Source organism: Cryptomeria japonica, chromosome 9, assembly GCF_030272615.1.
Source record: "Cryptomeria japonica chromosome 9, Sugi_1.0, whole genome shotgun sequence".
Taxonomy (NCBI): Eukaryota; Viridiplantae; Streptophyta; class Pinopsida; order Cupressales; family Cupressaceae; genus Cryptomeria; species Cryptomeria japonica.
In genome coordinates, this window is record NC_081413.1 from 191552704 (window position 1) to 191575616 (window position 22913).

A 22913-nucleotide genomic window follows, 5' to 3' on the forward strand; every position below is an offset into this window, starting at 1 on the left:
ATTTGATGGACTTTCCAACCAAATTGGGTTGACATGGCAAGGACGAGCCAAATTGCACTCATTTGGTTGTAGGAACAAAAGTCTCCTCATAGTCAATGCCTTCATTCTATGTGAACCCTCTAGCAACTAGCCAGGCTTTATACTTATCAAAGGTTCCATCAGCCTTATACTTAACTTAAAACGCCCATTTGTAACCAATGGGCTTCCTCCCAGGTGGAAGATCAAACAGGACCCAGGTGTTGTTTTTCTGAAGACCATGGTGTTCAGCGTTCATAGCCTATTTCCACTTGGGCATACCTTTAGCCTTTGCATCTGTCTAAGGCTCATAAACGTTGTGAATGTTGGCCATCAGAGCAAAATTAACTGTATGTTGTTGTTTGCTCTTGTTTCTAGACGATCTACCATCAATAAGCTCATCATCATGAAGATCACCTATGGTCTTGGCCCACCATTTTGGTCGAAGAGTAGAAGTACCAACATCTAATTTAGAAATGGTTGGAACAAGTTTATCAAGATGTAGATCAACATTTTCCTAAGGAAAGTTAGGTGGTGCAATAACATACCTCGGAGACTCCACAACTTCAGAGTCAAGAGTTTGTTGAATCCCTCCCATCAAGTGGACCTAAGGGAAGACGAATGCCTAAATCCGTAGCCTTCAGAGGCTGATCCTCATGGCTCAAAACAAGAGAAGAGAGCTGAAAAGGCCCTCGTTCTTCATCAAAAACAACATCCCAATTGAATATGAGACGATTAGTGTCTACATCAATCAGCTGATATGCTTTATGGTTTTCACTGTATCCTATAAACATGAGTTTTTGGCTCTTCGAATCTAGTTTTGTGCGCGTAGCATCCAAAATCCAAACATAAGCTATAGAACCAAAGACTTTCAAGTGACTGATTTTGGGCTTCCTATCAAACCAGCTTCCTCTAGAGTCTTCTTCATGGCCCATGTGGGAGACTAGTTCAGAAGATAGACAGCAGTGTAAACTGCTTTTGCCCAAAATTTCTTTGGAACACTTCTATGTTCCAACATAGACCAAGCCATTTCAGTTATTATGTGGTTTCTCTGCTCAACAACACCATTTTGTTGAGGGATGTAAGGTGTGGTAAGATGACACTTGATGCCATGATGTGCACAGGAGTTGGACAAATCAGAAGAACAAAATTATCCCCCATTGTCTGACCTAAGAGTTATTATTTGTTGACCAGATTCTTTTTCTACTAAAGCCTTAAACTTTTGAAACATGCTAAACACCTCTAATTTTTGTTTAAGAAAATACACCAACATTTTGCAACTAAAATCATCAACAAATAACAGAAAACACCTAGACTCAGTAACTGAAGGAGTGTTCATTGGTCCACAAATGTTAGCATGAACCAATTGCAATACCTTAGAAGCTCGCCAAGAATCACCATTCGTAAATGGAGTCCGATGCTGCTTTCCAACCTAACAAGCTCCACAAACTCCATTATTCTAAGTCTGAATCTCAGGTAAGCCAACAACCAAACTCTCTCGAACTAGCTAAGAGTGGATGTTCAAATGCCCATACGATTGATGCCAGAGATTGTTGATGGAAGAACTTTTGGCTGCAATACCATGTTCCGGAGAATCACCAATGTCAACAAGTCTATAAAGACCATGGTCCTCAATGCCCACAACAATTATAGTGTGAGTCTTTCAATCAACAATACAGCACTTGTGCAAACTGAAGACCACATTCAGCCAAGAAGAGTGTCCCTTCCATGCCTAGAACATAGTATACATGGAGGAAAATTAAATTCCTCCCACCAGATTGAATTTGCATGTTGCCCTTGCCGACAACAATATACTCTTCCCCTCCTCCAAATATCACTGAATCGGTGAAAGGCATGTATTCTATGAACCAATCCCTTCGATGAGTGAAGTGTCAAGAAGCACCTGAATCAATGTACCAAGCAAAGGATTTAACTTGATTTGCAGGTCTTTTAGCCATAAAGGCGCGAAAGGATGGCCCCTTCTGGTCGAGAATGCAAAGAGAAAGCTGCCCCCTTCTCTTCAGAACGCTTTGCAAAATGAGCATGCAGCTGAGACCCTCCCTAATTTTACAAAACTTTTATAAATGACCAAGAAAACCAAAACAAACTGAGATTTATCCAACAAAATTGTCCCTCCCAGTAGCTAGAGATCCCAAGAACAACTTCTCAAACTGAAACCGCAATTTTGAGGAGAAATCGGCAAGCCCTCGTGCAAATCATTGCCCTAGCAACTCTAGGTGCAAGGAACAATTGCAAGAAACCACGATTTTTTAGGAGAAAATCGAGAAAAACCAGACACAAATTTTGAGGTGAAAAATCTATCAAAACCCAAACACTGAAACATCAACAAGTAGCTGACACAAAATCCGAGACATAAATCAGCATACAAAACATTGTTTTTGAGGAAAAGAACAGTAAAAAACCCTGTACAAAACAATTTTAGCTACGTTACCCCAAGTTTTGGGGATGAGGGGACAGGGGGACGAGTTTTCGGGACGGCAAATTTTTTTGCCAAATTTGGGGACGGGGGGGGATGGCAAAGGGGACGGGTATATAAAATATAGGGAAAATTTAAAATATATAGGAAAATTCTAAATGTTCATATGAAAACATGGATAAAGCATGCATCTATACATTATATTCATATGAAAACATGGATATAGCATGTGTATGATACGATGAAAACATTTTAGAATGCAAACATCGAACATACAACATTATCAATAGACTCAATACTCAATATGCACTCATAATTCAGAATTTCAATTCATTCACATTGTCAATATGCATATCATAATAGATATTAAAGAAATAACATACAAAATGCCCAAAGGCTACACTGCTGCCATATTGTTTCATTGTCAATTGCGATATGGAAATCAAAATAGTACTAAGTAAATACTAAAAAGCAAAGTATAATATTTATTATTTAATTTATTTTCTATTTATAAATTTTAAAATTTATAATATGAATTAATTTAAAATTATAAATATTTGATATGAATTAATAAATTTAATGTTGCCTTTTAATTTTTGATAGAGGGCCCATGTTAGAAAAATATAGATAGTCGTATTTTGATTTCATAACTATTCAAATTCAATAATAAAAAAATTCATAGTCGTTTTTTAAATTTTTTCAATATAGAGGGCCCATGTTAGAAAAATATAGATAGTCATATTTTCAATATTATTTTATAACTATTTTGAAAAATTTGAATTGATAGAGGGCCCATGTTAGAAAAATTAAAAAAAAATTGAAAATACGACTTTTTTTTTTTAATATTTTTCCCTAGCCCTAGATGTGGGGGACGTCTAGCCGTCCCCAAGACGGTTGGGACATCCCCAACCCGTCCCCAACCGTCACCGGGACATACAGACGTCCCCCACATCTAGGGAAGTTGTCCCCCCGTTTTGGGGACGTCCCCTAGCCATCCCCAAGTCCCCGAAACATCCCCGGGACTGGGACGGGGGTTTTCAGGTAGGGGACGCATCCCCCGGGTTTTGTAGGATTTTAGTGGAAAAATCGTACAAAAACCCAAAAATAATTTTTTATGGAAAAAATTATAAAACCCCTCCAATGATTTTTTTTTAGAAAAAAATTATTAAAACCCCAAAAAAAAATTACAGGCCAAAAATTATAAAACCCATAAATAATTTTTCAAGGAGAAAAATTTAAAAACCAAACACTAATTCTTTTAGGACAAAAATTAGAAAACCCAAGCCGAAACATCCCCAAGCGGCCAAACAAATAGGCAAACTTTATGCCCTAGCCATGTTGATGCAAGGAGATGAAGACATCACAATAATCCTTGCACAAAGAAACCAAAAAACACGTCACACAATTTACACAAACACAAACCAGGAGCCATGACGGAAGAAAGAGGGACATCGCATAGTAAAAACCTAAGTAGCAAAAGATAAACCCACAAAAAACAGCCAAAGAACTGTGACCCACAACCAGAAATCCGTCAAAAATAACGCAAACATAGCCAAAAAAAATCTCCACGCAGTAGAAAGGATTTAGAGCAACATGTAGGAGTCACGATCAAAGCTCCCGATGCGGAATCCAACAAAATCCCTTGTTGTGCACAACACAGATCTGTTGCTTGCTTGAGACAGACCGTGCGTTGAAACAAAAACCGTGGCACCAAAAAAGAAGTCGTTACAAAGAAGAAAACCAGACACGGTCGAGAAAGACCACGCATAGGTAGACGTCTAGAAACCCTCGAGGCAAGAGCAAGTACTGACTATGATACCACGTGAAGGTAATTACATGATTTATTAAAAGAATATGAAAGTACATATAGGCAATTACACTAACGATGTTTCCTAAAAAAACAATGGATAACAGAAAGAATCTAATCTACCTAAATATAAATTATAGACCATTAAATAATAAGATATGACAATATTATTCTAATAGGTACTTGACATCTTTAGGCTTTATACTCAACCCGAGTGGAGAGGCTAATTAGTGAGTCTCCAAGAGGTTGTTAACCGCCTGTTGAAGTGGTTCACTTTTCCCCCTCTATAGTTATTAATGGTAATTAATGTTTAAAGTACACCAGTAACCAAAGTAACCAGCCGATGCCTCTTCTAGATATTTCCATAGCAGCGTTAGAAAGATAGAAGACGATAGAGTGTGAATTATGATCTATGAATTGACTTCATTGATCAAGGGAAGAAGAGGACGATGTAAAACTGCCAATTCAAGTTTTCTCTACCCTTGGGTTTCCAAACCACAAGATCCATGACTTATAAGGTGTTTCCTTCTGTTTATGACATTTATGGTCATACAAGTTTTGTAAACAATGCTCTAACAAACTCTCAAAAACTCTACCATTTGAGAAGATTTTAAGGTAGTTGCAGCATGTCCAAAAAAACATCTTGATTTCTACAAGTGAGTTTTGTAAGGAAATACCAATAATCAACTATGTTCCCTGACATATAGTTTGGTATCTTCTCTGCCTTGTCAGAAATTTCTTTGTTCTATCATTTTCAAGCATTTATAAGTTCTTTCATGAAGAGTAACATATAGTATTGTCAAACTAGAAAATAGTTCGTATAAAAATAAATATTTCATAGACTCATCTAAGGATTTGTATGATCTTATAAAAAATGTATTCATAAGATCATACATTTGTTTGTACAGTCATCTTCCTATTGACAAGAAACATGTCTAGGAGATATAATGATCCTCAAGTAGATTCAGATGCATATCCATGAGAAAACTTTGGTAACCCTTCACTAGCCCTTTCAAACCAATATTTACATTTGATGTAGGACCAGTAATAATACCAAGAGTAGAAAAAAATATTATTAAGATCTTGAATCCTAGGGAAAAAATGAAAAATTTTCAATTGAGCAGCATAAGCAACTAGTGGATGTAGCACATGTAGGATTGCTACTTATCCAAACTCAGACCTCTATTCCTAAGACAAGGATCTAAGGCAATATTCATAGATTGGCTACTGGAGAAGCAACCTGTTGTGACCCTTTTTGCACATTACCCCATTGCAAATGGTGACCCCTCCTCGTTCTCCTTTTTAGGGTTTTGTCAGAGCGTCACAGTTTCATGGCACCGGAACCATTGAGAGGTCGTCAACTGGAAAAGGTGGTTAGAGGAATTCAAGACAAAGATTTCCTTGTGGCAACTGAGGTGCTTAAATAGGATACAGTGAAAGAAAATGATATGCAAGCAGGGAAATTGAAGATCAAAATTCAAGAAAATTTCTTTGATTTCACATGCCCAATTCTCAAGCAAAATTTGGCCAAGGTATCAAGTTTCTTGTTCATTGATGGAAATTTTCTGGCACAACCTGCTGATTGAGAAAGTGCTTTGGCCACGTGTGATGATGAGTTGGACATGGTTGAGTATAAAATTGGCAACTTGCCACATGTCACCATGGAAGAGGTCCATCCTCTTGTGTCCAAGTTCTTTGAATATGTCGCTTCTGAAAAGGAAAGTGGGGGCATCCTCCTCAAAAGAAGCATCGAGTGACACTTGTCTTGTTCTTATTTGTTAAGTTTGATGGATTTTGGAAACCCTAATTATGGTTTTGGTGTTTCAATCTGGGCCTTTAATCTTTGTTTGATCTCAGTTGTTCAATCCTTTTCTGGTGCCTATATAAGACTTCCTCCTCTCATTTTGAGAGTGTGAGGTTTTGTGAAATTGTTGCAATTGATTGCTTTGATAATAAAGTTTCTAATGTGCTTATGGGCTTTGAAATATATATTATCCAAGTGGTTCGCATGGTTTCTATCTTCTTCAACAAATAGAGTAGAATTTGTTTAAGTTATTAGATGAATACAATAAGTGTTGACTAATGGTGAAATCTGTTTGCTCATACTTTTGTGGTTCGCATGGTTTCTATCTTCTTCAACAAATAGAGTAGAATTTGTTTAAGTTATTAGATGAATACAATAAGTGTTGACTAATGGTGAAATCTGTTTGCTCATACTTTTGTGGTTCGCATGGTTTCTATCTTCTTCAACAAATAGAGTAGAATTTGTTTAAGTTATTAGATGAATACAAGATTTGATAAGTGTTGACTAATGGTCAAATCTGTTTGCTCATACTTTTGATAAATAGATGATTTCTATTTATTGTACAAAGTTAGTCTGACCTTATTTTGTGGATGCTTAAGTTCAGCTTGGATAAATATTGTTCAAATTGATGGTAATTATTCTAAGTATGAAAATCACAAGCACAAACCCTTGAAGATTGCACCTACCATGTTGAGTTGTTTAAATTGACAGGCCAAAGTATAGTTTATTTTGCCTTGGTCAACACCATCTCTTGAATTCTTAGGAATAGATTAGAACTTCTAAATCCCTTATCTCTTTTTACTTTTTAGTTTCTTTGAAATCCAAAATTGAAAATACAAAAAAGATGAAATCCATTGTCAAATCCATCTAAGTCCTCATTTGTGAATCATTTAAGTTGAGCGTAAGTCCCCCTTGTATTTCAGCAAACATCACCAAGGAAGCTATATCAAACATAAAGCCGCTTGTTCGCACATATAAACCTTCGAGTCGCCGTATGATCTTCACGCAATCTTAAGCATACATAGTTATTTTGTTCAAGAGAGGGTAGAGTGTCATTAGACATTTCATTTTGTGTTCGGTAGGTGATAAAACGCACACCAACACAACCATTTTTCTTTTTTCTTTTTCAACAGAATTTTCCATGGTTTATCAATTGTATTGTGGTATATATTGATACCTCAGGGTATTGTCAGTAGTTCAATGAAATCATGTCAACATAATTGGTACAATCACAATCTATGTTCTGGGAAAATCATAGTCCAAAACAAAATAAATCCTCATGGTAGTATCTATGAATTTAAAAACATCCTTTGAACCAAAGATCACCTCCTATTTTGATGATATTTGTGAATCAGGAGTGTTTATTTATCATTTATTGACAAATTGTAACCAGTTTTTAGGTTTACATCCTAAAACTCTGAATGCTTGCAGAAAACACTAGGTTTACTGGAATGTGTTGATGTTATATCTAGGTCGGATTCCTTCTAGGGCCGACCTAGCACTTTTGGGTGGCTACTTGGTCTGTCGGCCTTAGCCACAATATCTTGCAAAGTTCAATGTATAACTTGTTATTAGGTCTAGCCCTAAATGGGCGTCATCATTTGTGAAATGTAATTATAACATGTAACTTGTATTAGGTCCGACCCTATACATGTAACTTGTAAATTGTAATTGGGCTAACCCTATGTGTGGGCACCAAAATGAGATTCAATTATTAATTTAAATGCAAGGCCAACCTAAGGAGAACAGACATAAAGTCTCATATATATGCAAGATCATTCTTGCATCAATATTACATTCATTCAGCAATCAATCTCATTCACACATCAGAAAACTACCTCTGCTATTGATCAATGAATTACTTCAGTGAATCAGTTATCTTTTGCAGCGAATTCATCCTAGATATTATCTAGGGCTGGCAAACTTCCATTAGGGCTGGCGAACTCACCCACAAGGACAGCGAACTCCTCCTAGGGCTGTCAACTTCATCTACAAGGTCAGCGAACTTGTTTTAAGGGCTGCAAGATCAAGCGAATGGTTTACAATCAGATTATTGAATCATCTACAACAAGCACACCTCAGATAAGTCTGCCCTAGTGTGTGCCCTAATTTGGATTATCATCTGCTAATTATATTATGCTTCAAGCATTGAAGCAAAAGTTGTAAGACTTCTACTGATTTTGAGTTAATATAATCTAAGATCTTTGTTGCTGGGTTTTTCACATCCAAGAGGGAGGTTTTCCCAAGGTACTGTTGTGTTCTGTGTGTTTACTGTTTCATTTCTGCATGTTGTTATCAGTCTGATCTATAAAGTTAACATGGTATCAGAGCGGGTTTGAAGCTATTGTGATCAGATTGTCTGATAGCAGCGAAGCACTCTTCACCTTCATCAAGCAATTTCCAGCATTGAAGATGGTGATGGGTTTAAAGGTTGAAGATAGACTTGACGAAGCTTTGAACTTCACCTCGTGGAAGGTTAGAGTTCTTATTGCACTTGAAGAGAATGATCTACTTCAGTTTGTAGAAGAAAAAGATCAGCCCGAACCCGAAGATCAAGAAGAGAAACTCCAATTCAAGAAGAATGTTTTGTCAAAGCAAAGAAGATCCCGATTGACTCCGTGAAGGATCACCTTGTGCCTATCATTTCCAAGATGTCATCAGCCAGAGATATGTTCAAGACATTGGAAGGGATGTATGAGATCAACAACACAAGTAGAGCACTTGCATTGAGGCAGCAACTTCATCAAGTCAAGATGACAAAGGGAGAATCAGTCATATCCTTCTTCATGAAGATTGCAGAATTGAGAGATCAGCTTGGTGCCATTGGAGATGAAGTTGTGGACAAGTATATTGGCATGCTAGCGTTGAATGGCCTTCGTCACTCTTGGGAGCCATTTAGCCAAGGCATAAGTGGGAGATCCAAATTTCTCAAATTTGATCGCCTTCGTACTGATTGTATTCAAGAAGAGTCAAGGTTGATATCAAGAGGAATTGAGCGTAATCATTATGATGTGGAAAATCAAGTCCTTGCTACACACACTTCTATGGAGAGAGGCAAAAGAAGAAAGAGGGATAGAGACAGAGATCCAAATCCAGATCCTGTTCCGAAAAAGGAGGACTTATCTCACATTCAATGTTTTAGGTGTGACAAGTATGGCCACATTGCTCGAGAGTGCAAATTTAGGTCTACTCCTCTAGCTTCTTCTGCGGAAGTTGACATAGGGACACCTCAAGAGAAGCCAAGGTCAAATGTCAACTCAAAAGGGTTCTTGTTCTAAAAGGAGGAAATGTCATTTCAGCTTCAGAGGGAACTACATCGTCTTGAAGATTTTGTTAATGCATTCTTCTCTGGGAGAGAAGTTTGAAGTGCAAGCCCTTGTTAATGCATTCTTCTTTGCGAGAAAAGTTTGAGGTGCAAGCCCTTGTTAATGCATTCTTCTCTACGAGAGAAGATTGAGGTGCAAGCCCTTGTTAGTGCATTCTTCTCTACGAGAGAAGTTTGAGGTGAAAGCCCTTGTTCCACCCTCTGCGAGTAGGTATGGTGGATCCACCCTCTGGGAGTAGGTATGGTGGATGTCATGTGAGAGACTCCATGACTTGGCACTTGTATTTATTCACCCTCTCTAGGAGTAGCCATGGTGAACGTCATGATGAAATGAAGACATCACGTTGAGGATTTCGTGATGGGCACTCATGTTCATTTGTTTTTTCCATCCATGGGAGTAGCCATGATGGACCCACCCTTTGGGAGTAGCCATGGTGGATGTCACCATGTAACTCATATGTTGAGAAGGACTCCTCCCTAGCTAAGAGGAAGTGTTGATGTTATAGCTAGGTCGGATTCCTTCTAGGGCCGACCTAGCACTTTTGGGTGGCTAATTGTCTTGTCGGCCTTAGCCACAATATCTTGCAAAGTTCAATGTATAACTTGTTATTAGGTCTAACCCTAAATGGGTGTCATCATTTGTGAAATGTAATTATAACGTGTAACTTGTATTAGGTCTGGCCCTATACAAGTAGCTTGTAAATTGTAATTGGGCTAACCCTATGTGTGGGTTCCAAAATGAGATTCAATTATTAATTTAAATGCAAGGCCGACCTAAGGAGTGTTGGTTGTAATTAGGGCCAGCGGATTCCTATTGCCTTAGGCAACATTGGAATCCGTCCCCTTCATATAGGGCTAGGCCCTTCACCACACGGCACTTAAGGTTTGCTCGCCCCACACACTCAAATAAACACGCCTCCTTGATAGGGCCGACCCCATCAAGGTAAATTAAAAGGAAAGCAATAAAATGTTTAAAGTATAAAGGAGGCCGACATGTTTAGGGATCTATATGTCACCTATAAATGCAACACTTTCCTCTCATTTAGAATAATCAAGTTTTATGTTGATAAAACAATCTTTGGTGAAGAGCGAAATTTATACCTATGCAGCGAACTTCCACATAGTGGCAGCGAACTTCAAGCAAGATCAAAGTCTTCCATAGTAGGCAGCGAACTTCCATATAGTGGCAGCGAACTTCATAAGGATTGCATTAGACTTCAACCAGCAAACAGCGAACCTCACATGTTGTAGCAGACCCAAATAGGAGGGTGCGAACATGATCAAACAGCAGCAGACCTTACATTGAAGGCAGCGAACTCCCTTAGAGACAGCAGATCATCATACAACATTGAAGACTCCATTAAAGGGCTATAATCAGATAAGGAGGACTGTAACCTAATTATTCCTCCCTCATGGTGGCTGTAAAACCAGATAAGTGTGTAATTTCTTGTTGAATTCTAAATCATAAATCAGATCTGAGGATCCTTTGGCTGGGTTTTTCCTCCTAGGAGGTTTTCCCAGGGTAACTGTGCATTGTCTTTAGCATTTCATTTCCTTTATTATGCCTAAAGTCTGAAAACTTTAAATTAATTAATCCAAATCTAATTTTCTGAGTTTTATGCAATCTGAAAGTACTAAAATTAACAAGGAGAAGAGACATAAAGTCTCATATATATGCAAGATCATTCTTGCATCAATATTACATTCATTCAGCAATCAATCTCATTCACACATCAGCGAACTACCTCTGCTATTGATCAGTGAATTACTTCAGCGAATCAGTTATCTTGTGCAGTGAATTCATCCTAGATATTATCTAGGGCTGGCCAACTTCCATTTAAGGCCGGCAAACTTCCTTTAGGGCTGGCAAACTCATCCACAAGGACAGTGAACTCCTCCTAGGGCTGTCAACTTCATCTACAAGGTCAGCGAACTTGTTCTAAGGCCTGCAAGATCAAGCAAATGGTCTACAATCAGATTATTGAATCATCTACAGCAAGCATACCTCAGATAAGTCTGCCCTAGTGTGTGCCCTAACTTGGATTATCATCTGCTGATTATATTATGCTTCAAGTGTTGAAGCAAAAGTTGTAAGACCTCTACTGATTTTGAGTTAATATAATCTGAGATCTTTGTTGCTGGGTTTTTCACCTCCAAGAGGGAGGTTTTTTCCCAGGGTACTGTTGTGTTATGTGTGTTTATTGTTTCATTTCTACATGTTGTTATCTGTCTGATCTATAAAGTTAACAGAATGGACACATACAACAAAAGGACACATTGCTTCAACAAGAATCCCATATATTTGCAAGCATTTACAAATAAGAAAGAAAACATTTCTAGAATAGTAATCTTTGCAAGTGCACAATGTGTTGTCATGAATACTTATGGTATCAATAGATCAGCATTGTCCCTCAACAATTTTATTAAAATAGATTTGACAAATGCATTATGTGTTGTCATGAATCCTTGTCGATCATCCAACAAAATCTTGTCTAGAATGTACTACTTAATCCTAATAGACATCAGATATCAGAGTTCAGTTCCATTTTAAGCTCAATTTTCATGTTGCAAACTGTAATTGAGATGGAGGGAGAAGAGGTAATAAAAAGCACATACAGATATATCACACAAGAACCCACTCGACACTACTAGCACCTAAACCTGAATGCTGATGGTCGTGAATGTTGCCAATGAGATACTTTTATAGAAATAGGGGATCTAAAATTCAAACCATGGTTACTCTTGAGGATAGCTGTGGATCAATTAACTCAACCTTCACCTGTCTTCATGGTGTCTTGAGCAGAGGATAAACAAAGGATCTGAATCATGGGGACAGATGTCTCCTTAACATTGTTAATGTATTGTAGCTTCGATCGGATTATTCCTATCGATGAAATCAAGTGCATAAGTGGCCTACCGGCCTTGAGCATTTGATCTCTATCCTTCTTCTGTATTCTGCTATGATTATTGGTTATCATATACATGAGTGAGATATAACTATTATTAATCATGCTAATGATATTAATCATGCTGTTAATTTTGTTCATATCATTAATGTTAATCATGCTGTTAATACTAATCACATTGTTGATATTAATTTAGACATACATCGATATTGAGTATCGATATCCACATTGCTGATATCGATATCAGACTATGCTATCAATGATAGCATACTATGATACCGATATCATATATATTAATGTTGCATTGATGTCATTACGGTTCGATAATGAGTATCGACCTTGGTTAAAATTACAATATGAATCGATATTAGTATCGATGATAATTAACAGCCAACACACGTTGATTAACATTAGTTTGTGTTCAGTGGACAGACATGTCTACGTAGAGACATGTCTCTACGTGTCCGCGTAGAGACATATCTCCACTCATTGATATTTATATTCGATCCAATATAACTTGGGAGGTACCGAAATCGATAAGTGCCAAACAAGTCTCAGCAATATATATATATTTTGGAATCGTTGGATCAAGGATATATCGGCAGCATTATATATACAGTTCTGATCTGCATTGCAATCTCGTTGTATTGAAGCATCTCCTTATTAATATTGATATTAAGAATTCTGCAGATTGATACATATTCATATTACATTGATATTAATATATATCCAATAAGAAATTATAGAGACATTGTGATCAACATGTTATATAGAAAAATTTAAAAATACTATACCCTCTAAATCTGATCAAACTTTAACAAACATTACGTTAATTAATTATATCTGTGATCCATTTCCATGTAGCGAGGACAAGAATGAGATGTATTTTACAAAACATAATTTTAACTTATTTATAGAACTCCTTCACACACTCCCTTATGGTTATAAAACCCCACATTTATGATTTCTCATTTTCATTGATACCAAAACTTGAACTTGATATATATTCAGAATTTCAAAGGTTGTAGTTGTTTTGTGGTCTATGTCACTATGATACATTGATATGTATTGAACTCAATTTTATTCACACGTTGCACTTGTTTTTTGGTCTATGATATGTATTTAACTTAAACTTTGATTTATATATCATAGAAATCAGTATATGTTCTACAAATTCGGTGTAAATGTGTGTTTTTGAAGAATATTCTAAAAAAAATGTATTTTCAAATGTTCAATAAAGTTGCCGAGTTATTGCGGAGTTTTTCCCTGAGTTTTTGCGAGTCCAAAGTTTTTTAAAAAATTGGGCTTGTCGAGTCATAGCCGAGTCCGAGTTTTTCAACCATGCATCAAACAACTGAAACAATAGATCTATGGGAAGGGAAAAAACATATTTAATGATGCAGAGGATGACTGGTTTAAAGAGGAAGAAATATCATGATGAAACGGACTGGAACTTCAAAGTGCAAATAAATATATAGAGTACAATTTCAAAGAGCTATTGGTAGTGGCATCAAGAAGTGTTAAGCTTACAAAAGTTACTACAGATGTATTACCACAGTAAACAGACCAAAAATTGCTACAACAATTGCACAGCCAATAAAAAAACCTAAGAATCTCAGATCTCACAGCAAAGGATTGCAATGTTTACAAGGCCATCAAATTCTCTCCAATCCTTACGACTTCCTCTAGTTTTCACCATGCATATGATGTAGTTAAAGATAGTCACTTTGAAATGTCAAATAAAGTTTTGGAACATGAAGGGGAGATGACATCAAAGAAGATAAATACCATAAGTGTAATCCTAATATAATATTTGAGATGACACCACAAATGAAGAAAATGGGCAGAGCAAAACGTGTTTATCTTATCAATCTCCAAGACATTTAAGGTAGTAAACTTCTTAGTGGAGCCTAGGAATGGCTGAGTTTAAATGGTCAGCAGGAGACTTGTCACTACAACTAGCTGGCTCTACCAATACATGGATGATATAGCAAGGAAGTTTAAAGTGATAATAAGTCTTAAGCTTGAAGAGGTTACCAAAGATGTACAACAACAATCAAAAGCTATCATACCATGAACTTCTTTATCTTCTCTTGAATTAAACACTAAGTTACTGACCCTGGTACTGATTCAGGTTCGTCTTCATCCAAACAAAAACATATAGAAATAAAAAATATATACAGATTGGCAGCCTTATAACAAAAAATATACATTTCTCCTAATATTTTTGATGTGTAGAAATATTTAATAACCTTATACAATATTAATAAAATTAATGTATAATCGCCATTCATGGCATAGTGTGATGGTTAAATTGTGGCATTGTTGTTGTACCCACCAAGCTTGAAACCCCCGCTGGGCCATTATGATAGCGGGCATTGTGCCCTTGCAGATCCATTGTCCTCACAGGTTTGAACCCTTGTTGGGCTGGAGTGCCCAAGGGCTTTGTGCCCCTATTGGGCTAATGTGCTCGCAAGTTTGGACTCTCTGTTGATGTTGTAAGTTCATGCCGAGGATGAGGTCCCCCATCTGTGGCCTCACTTATAGTCAAGCCAGGCTAAAAAATTCCAATTTCACATAAAAAAATAAAATAAAATAAAAAATTAATGTATAATCCCCCGTTCATGGGTAAATAGGGTTAATCCCAAACAAAATCCAAGGCAAAGACTAAATTGCACCCACCATCTCAAGGTTGGTATAAATTTAATTTCAATGAGCCTCGGTGGGAAACCCAAGGCAATCAAGAGATGGAAGCCTGATTGGAGCTGCAACTAAATTAAATTAATACCTTGCACCAATAAGAAGGCCAAGGCACAAGCCCTCTTCCTAGGGCTCCAAACATGAGAATTCAATGGAATTAAAAACGTGAACATCGAGGGAGATTCAATGTTTCAATGGTAATCATAAACGCCATTAGGAGGAGAATGTCACCCAATTGGAAGCTAAATAACATTTTAGAACTCTGTTGACCCATCATCAAATGCCTAAAGACTTTTACAGTCAAATGTGTACATAGGAAAGTGAATGGTGAAGAAGATATGCTGGCCAACATGACAATTGATATGGAGCTTGATTTCATCGAAGATGACTCTCCGTCCACATGGCCAACAAACTAAACTGCATGACTGGATCATAATCATGAACAAATCAGACACAAAACAGTAATAATTGCAGGCACATTTTTCTTTCCACTCTGAAAGTTGCTTTTCAAAAGAATTGGCTACTGCAGAACTTTATCATGAACAAATCTGTATGATTGTTAGGGCGAAGATGGCAACAAGGTTATAATCATGCCAGCTTGTATAGCAGCAAGCATGAAATTGCACCCAGCAGTCTTTCCTTTAGAATTAGGGATTTGATTTTATGACTTAGAAAGTAAAATATGAAAACTAGAAAAACCACCAGGTTCATTGTGGAATAAGAAAAACCCATCAAATTTGTTGCAGGTTTTTCCATGACTCTCCTGGATTCACCTGGGACAAACCTATAGATAAGATTCCTTACCCAGACAAACCCTTGCTCACACCAAACCGGGATATGGACCCAAAATTGATCATGCCAGAATCATCAGGGTTGCAGGGCCATACCAGTAACTTAGATTATACATGATATGATTTTGAATTTCATTGGTCTTAGCTGTTACAATTTATTCCAAATATCAAATATATACTCCTAACTTAAATGTATGTTAGTTGCAAAATTCATAGAGATTTTGTTCCACATTAAGTTTTGATTCTTTAAGCTACTTCATTATAGGTACTTATTTAGGAGCCTCAAGCAAGCTACTTCATTATAGGTACTTATTTAGGAGCCTCAAGCAAGTTGTTTATGACTATATACCAGGCGCTTTGATAGGGCATTTCTTTATTTATAAATTATATTTTATAGTCTGCAAATAAAATGTGAGGAGCTCTTTTTATGGCCCTATGTCTCTATCAACCAGTCATTACAATTCATGTTTTGAGTGGTAAATAGTATTGTGATATCAATTTGGTAGGACATAGCAGGCCTGCATTTCTTTTTATTTTCCTTATCTTTTAAATATTAGTATATTTTTCCTATCTAACTAAAGAATAGAAAACCTTGTTGCATGTTCAAAATGTTTCGTTTATCTTCTGGGAAAAACACAAGATTGCATTAGTGTAGGCTAAATGATGCTTCTAGATTACATTTTAATTTGAGACATATATAATAATAAGACCATAGTATGCCCAGACAATTAAGATATTAAATAATTAGATAGAAATTATCTTACCTGCAACCTGAAGTGAGGTGGCAGCATCGATTAAATCACTCATTGATTGGCTTTCTTGGGTATACTGCTTTGCTAAAGACCTAACCTCATCAGTCATATGAAATGATTTGAATTCTGGCATGCGCAAAGGTGAAGCAATTGACAAAAAGGTCAAACCACTGAAAAAAGATACTGGATCACTCAATTCTCCTGGTGATCCAATTAAATCAACTAAATATTCCCTGCAATATGATTTGTATGTGTTAGCAGGAAGCAAGACTTGAATCATTATTTACAAAAAAAAAACATCATACATATCTAGAAAGTACTTCCAATAGTTCACAAAGAAAATCAGAAGTTGGACTAAGCAAAAAATATAAAACTGGTTTAAAATAAAGTTAACTTGTACTAAACAGATCCAAAAATGCTCACTTCTACCTCTGTATAATCCTTGCCAGATATTTATACCTTGAAGCTAAATAAAATTGACACATTACTTCCCAAACAATCTTCCTATTTTGAAGTATTTTTTAAATCCACAAAATAAGAATAGGCATCTTCTTGTTAGATAAATTTATATGATTGAAACTCTCATATCTTTCCACAGTCACTATGTGGTATGTATAAGTTACAACGATAACAGAATGGAGCAAAGTAGTAAACATCCTCCAAAACACACCTTTCAACGTCACATTGAACCAGACATGAGCAGCCATCAGCCATCCCACAATATTTGCATCCTCGAACAATCCGACAAGGTAAGTTAACCATATCTGCCAATGCCTGCCAAAAATAATGCATTCAGACCACTAACTATGCTCCAAGTTGAAAAAAGTATACAGATATCCCAGAAATTCTCAAAAGATATTTATCCTCCATTAAAAATCCTGGAATTTCTAGTTTCCCTGTATCTTAAGATTCAAGTCCTCAATTTGAAGAACATGGTAACAACGCATAGTATCATCCCATTTACATAACTTGAAACAGAGTGGAAAAAGTGTAAATGGAATTCAATAATCCAGTTTTATAAGGGGAAACTCAGCAAAAACTCAGAAAACTAAGTGCAAAATTGAGGAAGTAAATGATATATATATATATATATATTGGAGCCACTTGTTATAAATTTTGGGAATTAACTAGAGAGTTATTCGTGAACTTTTCAAAAAATACATTTTTATGGGACAGAGCCCAGGTTTAGCTAAAAGCTGGGATTGCAGATTGAGTCAGCATGGGAGTCAGCATGGGAAACATGATGAACTGTTATTACTTGCAAATAATCAAAAGTTATTTGTGATTTTTGCTACTATACTTGCTACCATTAGAAAAAAAAAGGTGTATTAATGATGCCACATGCATACCCAACTCCTTCAGAATATTGACATCATTCAAGAAAACTTAAGAACATGACATCATAAGAAATATCTTGATGTCTAACAGAAATCACTGCTTTGACAATCAGGTTGAATATGAAATAATAATGCTTGGAACAAGCAATTCAACAAATAGGACTTCTTTAGTTAATTTTAACAGAAACAGTTTCACTAAAAAAGAATGCCACCATCAAATCATCCTATTCTGCAAGATTACCTTGAAAAGTAAAGCCCGGTGCCTGCACAGACCCACAGATAAGCTGCCTATTGGAAGGACAATATTATTTAAACAGTCTCTCAGCATTTGACTGCTTACTTTCCAACGTGTCATAAGATCTCCATGCTCCGTCAAAGATGCACCCCTTGAGTTACAACTAAAACAGTGTTAGCTATATACAACAAACAAAACATATAAGATATTTCAACCCCTAGCAGCCCACACTCCATATGCTTACCCCATCAGCATGCAAACAAGTTTCCCAAGTTCTCCAACAACTTGTCTATTGTTACTACAGCCATAAGCCAGCGCAAGTGCCTTGTTCTCAAGCTCCCGGAGGTGTGAATCACCCTGCTTATCTATCACAACGACCTCCATTGATGAATCGGTTGCATCGACTGATTTCAGTGATTCTAAGGACGGCATCTGATGACCTTCATCTAATTTGTTGCATATTGTCCAAACATATGGGTTCATCCCCCAAATATGGTAAAATCCATTTTCTATTTTGTCATGATATGATAAGCTGCCATTTACCTATTACACAAAAACCACAAATATTTCAGATAATGACAGATTAAATGCATGAAAACATATCACTACTCCTTGTTATGGAACCGGATCCCAAAAGAAGTGAAATGCCACAATATCCAAACAAGGCTCAGAACTTGGTATCAAGAGGGATAAGAGGAAAACACATATTCACTGCTAATGCAACCTACAGTTTAAGCAGAACTAATACGAGAACAGTCCAATCAAAGAATGTCAAGGTTAAATGATAGGTAAACTATAAAAATATCTAATTATTTGTAACTTGAGATTCCATGATCCAGCTTGGTAAATATTTTCAACAGCAAGCAATGAATGAATTCATAAATCATTTCAAATTCATGAGTTTACAATCAACACCGTGATCAGAACTTGGGATTAACAGAAAACCCATATTCAGGCACTGCTAATAGAACCTATAGCTTAAGCAGAAATAACTGAAGAAAAGTCCCGTTAAAGAATTTCAAGGTTAAATGGTAGTTCAAAATATTTCATTATTTGTAACTCAAGATCCTATGATCCATTTTGGTGTTTACCATTCTAGACCAAATGATAAAAGGCTATGTATGTATTTTCCTATAATGAGATGGGCTGTAAAAATCTGTTAACCAAATACTCAACCTAATACTGACAAGATACAATGTTTGTGTTCCTTGCCTTTCTTGTAGTTTCAGGAATCTAAAGGAGCAAGAAAAAACAGGAATATTGAAACGATGACAGAAAAGCAATCTTAACACTTCATTTTTTGTACTCCTGCTGTTGAATAACAAGAGTGCTACGCTAGCACATTCTCCAAGCTTCAATAGATCAAGGTATGGAATTAATTCAACGTTTTTCAATCCCAACTAAGCTTTAGATAATGAAAAACAAATGACAGAAATGTTCTACTTTTAGAAGGTAAATTTTTAAAAACAGAAAGACAGGAGGATACAAGAAACTAAGAGCTTATAAACTCCAATTCTTCCATGGCAAGGATACCAAAACAAACTTCAAAGTTTAATTGATCAGAGTCTAAAACTATTTTATAATATATTGTTTCAATCAAGAAAAAACTTCTTTGTACAATTTCCACAAAATGCTGCCCAGATATTTCACATAAAATGGTTTGATGTTGAATTTGAACTGTGAAGACCAAGTATCAACTGGTACGAGTGAGTTCAAGCATATCCCGTCTTGTAAGCAAAACAAATAAAGGTACAAACAAAAAAAGGGGCCATGCATGAAAATAAACATAAGAACAAAATTAGAAAGCAAGGAACAACATCCAAAACCACCCTGTAAGTTAAGTAAATCAAGTGACAATACCAGAAGTTGTAATGCTCGTGAGAACATACATAGAAACTGATTAGAGAAGAATTTTCAATTTAAGGAACATCGAAGCTGAAGAGAAATTTATACTGCTCGGTGAAGGATATATATTCAATTTTACCTTATAAACTACATATACAAGATTTATCTGGCTATATAGACAACCAAATTGAGACTTATTGCTCTCCAGATTCCTGTATCTTTAAACATGCCAGGACTTGTAAAGGTCTAATTCTGCAAAGATATATTAGCTCCCAACATAGAAATTCACATTTTGACAAGAAAAAACATGTTTAACGTAATCGAGAAAAAAATTGGACACCTCCATACAGTAAGGAGCAGAATTACAAACACCGCTCCTGTTGGTTTCTGTTGTCATTGTTGATCCAAAAGTTAGTGATGTTGCTTATAATGTGTTAGAACTTATAATATTATAGGTTATGTCTATAACCTAAGTTCTTATAAATGATTGTGTTATGTATCAGCATTGTTGTTAGTGTGTACTTAATAGTTGTTTCAATTAGTTTCACAGTGGCTTTATAAGCCTTTTTCCTAAGTAGCTGAATTGGGTACTGGCATGTGCATATGGTGTGGCAGTATGGAATATTTTTGGAGGGGCTGGGTACGTTCTAGGTACATCCGTACAAAAAACATGTGTGTGCACAGCCTAGAAACATAATTAAGTTTAGAATGCCATATACCATGCATATGTTAAACATAATCATATATTATTACTAAGTTCAAAATAAAAACTATATTTTGTATTATTTAATAATTATTAATTTAAAATTTATGTAAAAATTCCAGTATTGTACATTATTTATTCATTAGAATATCAATATATCTGATATTATTATACTTATAATAAATATTAGCCCGAACTGGTAGTGGAGTTGGCTTGGGCCATGGGTTTGCTCCCTATTGGTCTTGGGTTTGACTCCAAGGCCTGGAATCACTCAATGCACCAAATCACTCAATGCACCTGTCTTGCAGGCAGCTTGGTACATCCCCAGGGACTAGTCTCGCCTCAGCTCGCCCCAAATGGACCCCGGGCTGGGTCGTGAGGATATCCTGTGGCAACAAAAATAATAATCATAAATATTATATATAGACTATGTATATTCACATATGTATAATTATATTTAATAAATTGATATAGTATATTCTATTTAGTTTTACTATTTTAATTTAATCATACATATAAAATAATAGAAAATTTTAAAACTATAATATTTAAATATGATATTTAATTTATAAATTTTCTGTATTTCAGAAAACTATATATATTCATACATATCATTTTATTTTGATTTACTAATATATATTCACACATTTACTTTTATTTATATTAAATATAGTATGCTATATAAATCTGTATTTACTATTTAATTTTGCCATAGTATTTTGTCATACTATTTTAATATAATAAATTATATAAATAATAATATATGTTTTAAAAAATTACATAATAGAAGACTTGCTCGCTGATATCTAAAATCTGTTTACTAGTCAGTTTTGTCATAGTATTTACTCATACTATTTTAATTTAATAAAAAATGTATATAATACTGTATCTTTTACAAAAATATAATTTAAAATTACATAATAGAAAACCTGCTCGTTCCTACCTGCTTGCCCTATCCCGATATAAAAATGAAGAAAAGAAGATTTGCAGCTCAGATTGGAAATTTAAAAACTAATCAACCATCAGCTAGGCTTGCACAAAAATTAAAAAACCCTCGCTTCTTGTGTTTGTTCCTACTCAGGCCTATCATTGTTCATGGTGTCCGTGCCCATCGCTATTCATGTTGTTCCACCCATCCTTGTTTGCAGCTTCACAACATTTTTTAAAAAAAAGGAAAACCATCAAATGCATTAATTAAATGTTTCGTTTTAGGTATTTTTGTGTTTTTGAAAACTCAGTTGATGGTTGGAATCACCCTGGAATTGTTTTGAAAACACTAAGAATCATGCACGTACAGGAATGTTGGGCAGAATCGTTTCAAGGAAGGAAATACCGAACCTTGGACAATTCCACAAGCGTTTCAAGGTCATTTCTGATTCCGGGACGTTTCGTACTGAAATCAGCAGATAAGTATGATGATCTGGCAATGTAGCCTTTGTCATCAATGTAATCATTATCCTATGAAGTTAATTTATTGAATATTATTACTTATTCATGCTGTAATTTTTACTTTTCGTGTGCTCTTTGATCCTACACTTATTATGCCAAAAATATGCCTTGAAAGAAATTAAAATGCTTTGAAGAAAATTGTGAGAAATTAAAATGCTTTGAAGAAAATTGTGAGAAATGAAGCATATGTTAAACCCAAAGAGGAAACTCTTCCTGCAATCCATTCGTACAAGAACATCATGATTGGGAAACACAAGACCACCTTAAATCATTGGAAGGCAAGCAGTTTTTTGTAGTTTACATAATCCTTGAATATAGAAGTTAAATGAAATGCCTCACTTTTACATCCCAATAAACTTAAGAATATCCACCTTCAGACAGGAGTAACAATTTTATTTTGCACATTAATAGCATTTGCCCCCTCCCAAGGAAGTATTGGGTAGACAAAAACTACAGGATATCCTATCATGTTTGAACTTATAAAGGAAAGATAACCAGGTTTTTGTCATGGTCATTGGTTATTGCATTGTCCTTTACCTCATATTTAGGGAGAAGAGAAATGATCCAATAGAGAGAACATTTTAATGGTCTCAATTTGGCTCCGAAACCTGCTCCATCTAGAGTTTTAAGGTAAACGTCCACCAGGGATAAAAGACAATCTAGCAGAACTAGGCTCAGCTAGCAGTCATTGCTGGACCACAAGATGCTGTATTTTAGGGGCTCCTGGTGTGCCCAAAATCTAAATTTGTTCATAATCAGTGTAAGCAACAAGTAGTATCTTTGTTGAGCAGTTTATATGTCTCTCCA

At 35.8% G+C, this 22913-nt stretch overlaps 1 protein-coding gene across 3 annotated transcripts in view; it reads right to left on the minus strand.

Moving 5' to 3' along the window:
• Positions 1–22913, minus strand: part of LOC131040938 (serine/threonine-protein kinase CTR1) — a 64290-nt gene that overhangs the window by 25228 nt on the left and 16149 nt on the right. For all 3 annotated transcript variants that reach the window (XR_009104947.2, XR_009104948.2, XM_057973897.2), the window contains exons 4-7: positions 18354–18652; positions 18116–18260; positions 17208–17311; positions 16550–16770 (exon numbers count right to left, since the gene is read on the minus strand). Coding sequence is in view for 1 of the 3 variants with exons in the window: in XM_057973897.2 (XP_057829880.2) it covers positions 16550–16770; positions 17208–17311; positions 18116–18260; positions 18354–18652 (769 nt within the window). In the remaining 2 variants the exon portion in view is untranslated. The remainder of the gene's footprint in view (positions 1–16549; positions 16771–17207; positions 17312–18115; positions 18261–18353; positions 18653–22913) is intronic.